Source organism: Eimeria necatrix, genomic scaffold (genome assembly GCF_000499385.1).
Source record: "Eimeria necatrix Houghton genomic scaffold, Enh_scaff1143, whole genome shotgun sequence".
NCBI classification, from domain to species: domain Eukaryota; phylum Apicomplexa; class Conoidasida; order Eucoccidiorida; family Eimeriidae; genus Eimeria; species Eimeria necatrix.
The window spans coordinates 2,501-10,160 of record NW_013651929.1 but is presented as its reverse complement, the minus strand read 5'-3'; the positions used below and the strand labels follow the sequence as shown (position 1 = coordinate 10,160).

At 57.7% G+C, this 7,660-nt stretch overlaps 2 protein-coding genes across 2 annotated transcripts; both read left to right on the top strand.

Moving 5' to 3' along the window:
• Positions 1-384: 384 nt before the first annotated feature.
• Positions 385-4,882, top strand: ENH_00004960 (vacuolar ATP synthase subunit h, putative; the record flags this gene model as incomplete). The annotated part of the gene is made up of 10 exons (XM_013578453.1): positions 385-496; positions 939-1,172; positions 1,259-1,425; positions 2,222-2,321; positions 2,551-2,692; positions 2,932-3,056; positions 3,393-3,438; positions 3,649-3,820; positions 4,171-4,343; positions 4,735-4,882. The coding sequence occupies 10 exons, from the start codon at positions 385-387 to the stop codon at positions 4,880-4,882; spliced, it is 1,419 nt and encodes a 472-aa protein (XP_013433907.1).
• Positions 4,883-5,793: 911 nt separating this feature from the next.
• On the top strand, positions 5,794-7,150 carry ENH_00004950 (hypothetical protein; the record flags this gene model as incomplete). Its single annotated transcript, XM_013578452.1, has 3 exons — positions 5,794-5,999; positions 6,198-6,320; positions 6,439-7,150. The coding sequence occupies 3 exons, from the start codon at positions 5,794-5,796 to the stop codon at positions 7,148-7,150; spliced, it is 1,041 nt and encodes a 346-aa protein (XP_013433906.1).
• Positions 7,151-7,660: the final 510 nt, after the last annotated feature.

Genomic DNA, 7,660 nt, shown 5'->3' with positions numbered 1-7,660 from the left:
CGCTAAACCTCCAATATAGAGAGTTCGTTTGAGCCGCGACTCCGCGGCCTCGCTGCCCATTTTCCAAACCCTAAACCCTAAACCCTAAACCCTAAACCCTAAACCCTAAACCCTCGCCCAGAAGCGCGCTAGGGGCTGGAAGGAGAGTTGTCGGCGAAAGCGAGGGTTTGAAAGCTAGGGTTTAGGGTTTGCGGAGGGTTAAGGAAGCAGCAGCAGCAGCTGCAGCAGCAGCAGCAGCACCCGCAGCAGCAGCAGCAGCAGCAGCTGCTCGGCTAAATAGATCTTTCGGACAAGCAAGTAACACAAAATAGCCACTTTACCTACAATTTAGGGTTTAGGGTTTAGGGTTTTGCTTCTCGGGTTTAGCTTTCCTCTGCCAGCAGCATGCAGACAGCCAGCCCCGACCAAGTTGGAGCAGCAGCTGCTGCAGCAGCAGCAGCAGCAGCTGCTGCTGCTGCTGCGCTGCCTTCAATTGGTGTATTCGACGCGTTACGCAGTGAAGAACTCAGGCTTTGGGGTTTAGGGTTTAGGGTTTAGGTTTTAGAGATTAGGGTTTAGGGTTTACGGCCCGCCTCGACCCGCCACGCTAGCTGCTGCTGCGGAGGACCGCGGCGATTTGCACACGGCAGCAGCAGCAGCAGCAGCAGCAGCTGCTGCTGCAGCAGGAATCCCTAAGCGGCGACGACAACAACAGCAGCAGCAGCAGCAGCAGCAGCACGGCTGCCTCGCGTGCCTGCCTTGATCCTTACATCCGCCCATGCATATCCAGATTCTGGGTGTTAGGGTTTAGGGTTTAGGGTTTAGGGTTTAGGGCTTAGGGTTTAAGAGTACGGTGTGGCTCTGCTGCTGCCTGCGGCGAAGCCACGCGACTGCTAGTGCCTGGCGGAGCAGCAGCAGCAGCAGCAGCAGCAGCAGCTTTAGCTGCTGAAACTTTACAGCAGCAGCAGCTGCTGCTGCTACTGTAGGCCTAGCAGCAGCAGGACCTTGGGTAGCAGCAGCAGCAGCAGCAACACACCAATCGCCTCGCCAGCAGCAACAGCAGCGCAGCCGTCCGAACCGGCAGCAGCAGCAGCGTCAGCAACGCCCTAACAACCAGCAGCAGCAGCAGCAGCAGCAGCAGCAGCAGCAGCAGCGTCAGCGACGCCACAACAACCAGCAGCAGCAGCATCAGCGTGAGTGTCAGCTTCGCTGCACCAGTCTGCAGCAGCAGCAGCAGCAGCAGCAGCAGCAGGGGCGTCAGCGACGCCGTAACACTCAGCAGCAGCAGCAGCAGCAGCAGCAGCAGCAACAGCAGCAGCAGCAGCAATGACGGTCCCAGATGCTGCTGCTTCTCCCGTGCCCCACAAGACAACTTTGTCTCAAGAGCAGTCCGAGCAGGTTCGGCTGCTGGGGCACCTCGTGCGGGCAGATGCAAACAACTCGCAGGTCTGCTGCTGCTGCTGCTGCTGCTGCTGCTGCTTCTGCTGCTGCTGCTGCTGCTGCTGCTGTTGTTGTTGTTGTTGTTGCCGGCGCTACTGGTGCTGCTGTTGCTGCTGCTTCGGTTCTTCGTCAGTGCGGCCGTGCTGGGTGCGGGGGTGGTGTGGGTGCTGCTGCTGCTGCTGCTGCTGCTGCTGCTGCTGGTGTCCCTGTGGGTGCTGTTGCTGCTGCTGCTGCAGCAACAGCTGCTGCTGCTGCTGCAGCAGCAGCTGCTGCTGCTGCTGCTGTCGCTAGTGCACGTGGAGGCAGTGCCGCTGCTGCGCGGAGGCGCGGCAGCCCCCAGGCGAGGGCCCGCGCCTCGCTGGAGAGCGCAGGCCCAGGGCGCAGGGTTTAGGGTTTAGGGTTTAGGGTTTAGGGTTTAGGGTTTAGGGTTTAGGGTTTAGGGTTTGCGCAGGTGAAGCAAGAAGCCGTGATGGAGCGGCAGCCCGAGTGGAGTTTGTTGGAAAGGGCGGGTTTAATAAAAAAGGGAATGGCAGCAGCACTTGCGCAGCTGCACGGGCTGGACTCGGAGCAGCGGGCCGACGCAATCGCCGAGGCAAACCCTAAACCCTAAACCCTAAACCCTAAACCCTAAACCCTAGGCCCTGCGGGCTGGGCGTGCAAGGTGCCTGCGCGCGGCGCGGCCGGGCCGCGCGCCCGCGCCCCAAACCCTAGCAGCGCAGCCCGCGCTGCACCAGACCCTGGATTAGGGTTTAGGGTTTAGGGTTTAGGGTTTAGGGTTTAGGGTTTAGGGTTTGTGGCGCAGAACCCGCAAGTTGTGGCCGCCCTCGTGGCCGTGCTGCGCCTCGAGGCGGACATTCAGCCAGTGCAGTACGCCTTGACCATTCTCTACGAAGTCGTCAGGGGTAAACCCTAAACCCTAAACCCTAAACCCTAAACCCTAGGTCGGCGGCTGCGGGGCCTAAACCCTCGTGGGGCGGCAGCAGCGAAGGGCCTCTTTGCGCGCTGCTGCTGGGGGGGCGCAAACCCTAAACCCTAGCAGGCGGCGAGGCCTCGGGGACGCCGAACGGCAGCAAACCCTAGCAAACCCTAAACCCTAAACCCTAAACCCTAAACCCTCGTTTGCTGCTGCAGAGAACAGCAGCCGCTACGAGGCCATGTGCGGAGCCCTCGAGAACTCAAATGTCTTCGAAGACTTTCTGCAGCTGCTGCAGCGCCCGGGGGTTGACAGCTACACGGGGGACCGCGCGGCCTTCATGCTTTCGGGGTTTATGTGGTGAGGGTTTAGGGTTTAGGGTTTAGGGTTTAGGGTTTAGGGTTTAGGGTTTAGCGCTGCCAGCCGGCTGCAGGCCCGCGAGGGTTTAGGGTTTAGGGTTTCGCGGCGGCGCCTGCGCGCCAAGGGCCAGGGCCGCTCAGCCGCGCCGCAGACCGGCCGCCAGCCCCCAGCCCGAGGGTTTAGGGTTTAGGGTTTAGGGTTTAGGGTTTAGGGTTTAGGGTTTAGGGTTTGTGGCGCAGCCGCGCGAGGAGTGTGGCTTTTTCCGAAGAACAAGTCACTTATTTTGTGCAGCAGTTAATTGCCAAGAAGTTTCCCGTGTCGGAGTCGGGGCGGCTGGACGCGCTGGTGAACATTCTCAAAATTGGTAAACCCTAAACCCTAAACCCTAGTCCCCAAACCCTAAACCCTAGTCCCCAAACCCTAAACCCTAGTTCCTAAACCCTAAACCCTAGACCCTCGCGGCCGGGTGCGCAGCGCTGCGAAGCTGCGCGCGGGGTCAGGGCCCGCCGTCCCCGGGCCCTGAACTCTCTAAATCCTAAACCCTCTAAACCCTAAACCCTCTAAACCCTAAACCCTCTAAACCCTAAACCCTCTAAACCCTAAATCTTCTGAACCCTAAACCGTGTAAGCCCTAAACCCTCTAAACCCTAAACCCTCTAAACCCTAAACCCTAAACCCTAGCTGCGTTTTGGCTTCGCAGATCGATGGCGGCCGCTTGTATGGGAGACCCCTGGTCTGCCCGAGATGTAAGCCTTAAACCCTAAACCCTAAACCCTAAACCCTAAACCCCAAACCACCGTGCCCGCGTGGGAAAAGCTAGGGTTTGCGGCACCAAGAGCACAGGGTGTACGGCCCAGGACCCAAGACCCAGGGCGGAGGGCCCACGGCCCAGGGCCTAGGGTTCAGGGTTTAGGGTTTAGGGTTTAGGGTTTAGGGTTTAGGGTTTGCGGACGCAGGCTGCTGAAGGCCCTTTCGCTGAGCCAACCCGCGGGCGTGGTTTACAAAGCAGTGTTTTGCGTTTGGCTGCTTTCTTTCCACGAGGGTTTTCCTCTTGCAATAACAGAATGCGGGATTTTGAAAGCTGCTTGCGACGTTTTGAAAGAATCCCGAGTCGAGAAGGTGGCTAGGGTTTAGGGTTTAGGGTTTAGGGTTTAGGGTTTAGGGTTTAGGGTTTGGGGTTGGGGTTGGGTTTGGGGTTTGCGCGCGGCGGCGCGGTGTTTCGCGGGGGGCGGGTCGAGGGGCGAGGGGTTTGGGGTTGGCGCTGTCTGGGTCGCAGGAGACAGGGTTTAGGGTTTAGGGTTTAGGGTTTAGGGTTTAGGGTTTAGGGTTTGAGGTCTAGGGTTTAGGGTTTAGGGTTTTGGTTGGGGTTCGCGGCTAGCGTTTAGCGCTGGGGGTTCGGGGGTCGGCAGGGCGGCTGCGGGCGAGGGCGAGGGCCGCTTGGGGGGATGAGGGTTTAGGGTTTAGGGTTTAGGGTTTAGGGTTTAGGGTTTGCAGAGAAGTTTTGGCGCGAAAACGTGATGGTTTTCGAAAAAGATGAATTCATCACAATTCAAAAAATCGAAAAACTCCTCGACAGCGAAGACCCAACAACTCAGGCCGTGGCTTGTTACGACTTGGGGGAGTTTGCGCGGCTTCACCCCGCCGGCAAAAAGTAAACCCTAAACCCTAAACCCTAAACCCTAAACCCTAAACCCTAGAACAGCGTTTAGCCGAAGCCGCAGGCCGGCGCGGAGTGGTGGTCCCTGCGCACTGGCGGCTGCCAAGCCCCAAACCCTAGCGGCGCGTAAACCCTATCTAAACCCTAGAAGAGCGTCAAGCCGAGAACTTTGGCCAAGTCCTAAACCCTAAACCCTAGCTCGGCCCTAAACCCTAGCTCGGCCCTAAACCCTAAACCCTCAGCGGCAGCGGTGAATTTGCTCGGCTGAGGCCGGTTTGAGGGTGCAGCGGGGCTAGGCGGGCCGCGGATCAGGGTCTAGGGTTTAGGGTTTAGGGTTTAGGGTTTAGGGTTTAGGGTTTAGGGTTTAGGGTTTGTGGTGCTGCAGGGTTTGCCAAAAGTTCAAAGTTAAGGACAAAGTGATGCTGCTGATCAGCAGCAAACACCGCGAGGTAGCAGCAGAAGCTCTTCTTTGTGTTCAGAAGCTGATGCTGAACAACTGGCAAGATGTGGCGAAACCCCAAACCACGAAGTAGCTGCCGCAAACCCTAAACCCTAAACCCTAAACCCTCGCGGCGCCCAGCCGCGCCGGGGCGCTGACTGCGCGGCCAGCAGGGCGCCTCGCGATTAGGGTTTAGGGTTTAGGGTTTAGGGTTTAGGGTTTGCATTATACAAGCTTTCTGCCCGCTCCTGGGGCTTCGACTGCGCGCTGCTGCTTCACTCAAGTGGGGCAGCAAACAGAACCAGAAAACCCTCTCGGGGGTTTTGCCGCTGAGGCTGCTGAGGCTGCACTGCTGCAGCAGTGTTGCTGCAGACCTGCTGCTGCACACGACCAGTCCAGCTCGGGGGCTGAACTTGAACTGTTGCGAAACCAGCAAGAAATAAAAGCATTTTCGTGATTTTCAGAGTTTAGAAGATTTGTAGTGCGCCATACATTCACTTGAAGTGCTGCAGCTGTGGCTGAAAAGCCGTATTCTCGACTTGTTTCCAGTTTCCCCTCGCGGCCACCTGAGTTGCACGGAGGGGAAAGAAGACCAAAATGCCACGAGTTTCTGCTTTCCGCAGTTCTCCGGAAATAAATATTAAATGTGAATATCTCTGTGGCTGAGATCGGCTTTTGTGGCCCAGAAATACTTCGCTTTCCTCCCCCCGAAGTTGGGGTGTATAGGCAGCTCTGCATTCAGTTTTGAACGACGGCTTTCCGCTCCGAAGGAATGATGAGGAAAACAGACTTTTTGTTGCACTTTAGACATTTCAATGTTTAGATATTCTTCCTTTAAATGCGTCTTCGTCGCGCTTTTGTTTTTTTTCCTCCTTTCCTCCTGCGGGTGCCGGCCGCCGCGCGCCGGGCGCGGGCGGAAACCCAAGGTAAGCGCGGCTGCATCTGGGGAAGCAGAGCCGCAAAGGACTTCTCAACAACTCGAGAACTTGCAGGAAAAACGCAAACATGACTGCCGGGTTCGTTTATTTGCCTCAGCTTCCAACTTGGCTTCAACGAAACTGCTGCGTCAGTGCGGGCGGCTCGCCGCGCCGCCCGGCGCTGCAGCAGAGGCTTTCGAGGCAAGTGGAAAGCTCTTTAGCCTTTGAAGAAAGTCCCAAGTGCTGCAGCAGCAGCTTCCCCGCAGCTCTTTCCTTGCTGCAGCTGCTGCAGCGGTAAGCAGCAAACTGCAAATTCGCAGCAGCGCTGCAGCAGCAGCTCGCCTTCAGAACTCCCCCGCAGCGCGCCGGAGACACAAAAAGGGGTCTAAGAGCCTCTCAGCAGCAAAAAGCAAAAAGAAAAAAGAAAAGGTACTGCAGCGCAGCAGCAAACGCCAGCCATTCAACTTTTGTTTTTCTAAATCCCGTTTGCAGAAGCTCTCGCGCTTCCTTGCAGCAGCAGCAGCAGCAGCAGCAGCAACAGCAGCAGCACCTAGGCGGAGATCAGCGCCTCCGCCGACGCGCCGCCGTTCCCCAAGAGGAGCTGCTGCACCTCCTGTGAGCTGCTGCACTGCTGCTGCTGCGCTGCTGCTGCTGCGCTGCTGCTGCAGCCCTGCTGCTGCAGCTGGGGCAGCACTGCTGCTGCAGCAGCAGCGCTGCTGCAGCCCTGCTGCAGCGACCGTGCTGCTGCAGCTGGGGCAGCACTGCTGCTGCAGCAGCAGCGCTGCTGCAGCCCTGCTGCAGCGACCGTGCTGCTGCAGCAGCAGCAGCAGCAACGAACAGGAACTCCAGGATATTGTCTCGAGACTTTATTGCAACTATTCTTTTCCCTTCAGGCTGCTGTTAATCAAGAAAGAATTGAAGACACAGACAGAGAAATTGCAGCAGAATTGGGAGGCGGGGGGGCCCCCCGGGGGCCCCCTGGAGGGGCCCCCGCAGCTTTTGCAGCTCCTACGTTAAGTGTTGCAGGCGAAGAACAACTGCAGCAGCAGCAGCAGCAGCAGCAGCAGCAGCAGCAGCAAGGGGGAGCAGCTGCCTCGCCTGCAAAGGCCTTTGGGGGCCCGGGCCTTTCAGTTGCTGCTCCAACTGCAGCAGCCAGAACAGCAGCAGCAGAAGCAGCAGAAGCAGGAGCAGCAGCAGCAGCAACAAAGCCAGTCAAGCCCTTCAAAGGCCCTTCTTTCGGCGTGGCAGCGCCGACAGCAGCAGCAGCAGAAGCAGCAGAAGCAGCAGCAGCCGAAGAGGAAGCAGAAGAGCGAGAAGCAGCAGCAGCAGCAGCAGCAGCAGGCTTTAAGTCCCCAGAATTTGGCGTTGCTGCTGCAGGCTATGAGGGCTGGCCCCCGCCAGGTGTACAGACACCTGAGAAGGGCCACGGGCGGGGAGTGAGTTGAATTTTATTTTCATTTTTAATTTAATTTAATTTAATTTATTTATTTTATCTTCAATAAACTTTCCAGGGAATTATTATAAATGTCGTCACCCGTAAGTCTGCCTTTTCCCGAAGCACTGCAGCAGCAGCAGCAGCAGCAGCAGCAGCAGCAGCAGCAGCAGCAGCAGCACCTAAATTGATCTTTCCGTTTTGCTGCAGCGCCGCCGCAGGGGCCCCGGCGGTCCAGCGTAAGTGCCCTGAGGCTATTTCTGTTATATTTATTTTCCCCTTCATTATCTGCTGCTGCTGCTGCTGCTGCTGCTGCTGCTGCTGCTAGGAGGTTGCTGCTGCCAAAACCCGCGAAAAGGCCCCCACTCTCAAACCCCCACATGTGGGGCCCGAAAGCAGGCATGGGGGCCCCCCTGAAGAATATGAAGAGCGGCTAAGGGAAAAGGAGCTGCAGCTGCAGCAGCTGCAGCAGCAGCTGCAGCAGCAGCAGCAGCAGCAGCAACTGCTGCAGCAACCCCAGATG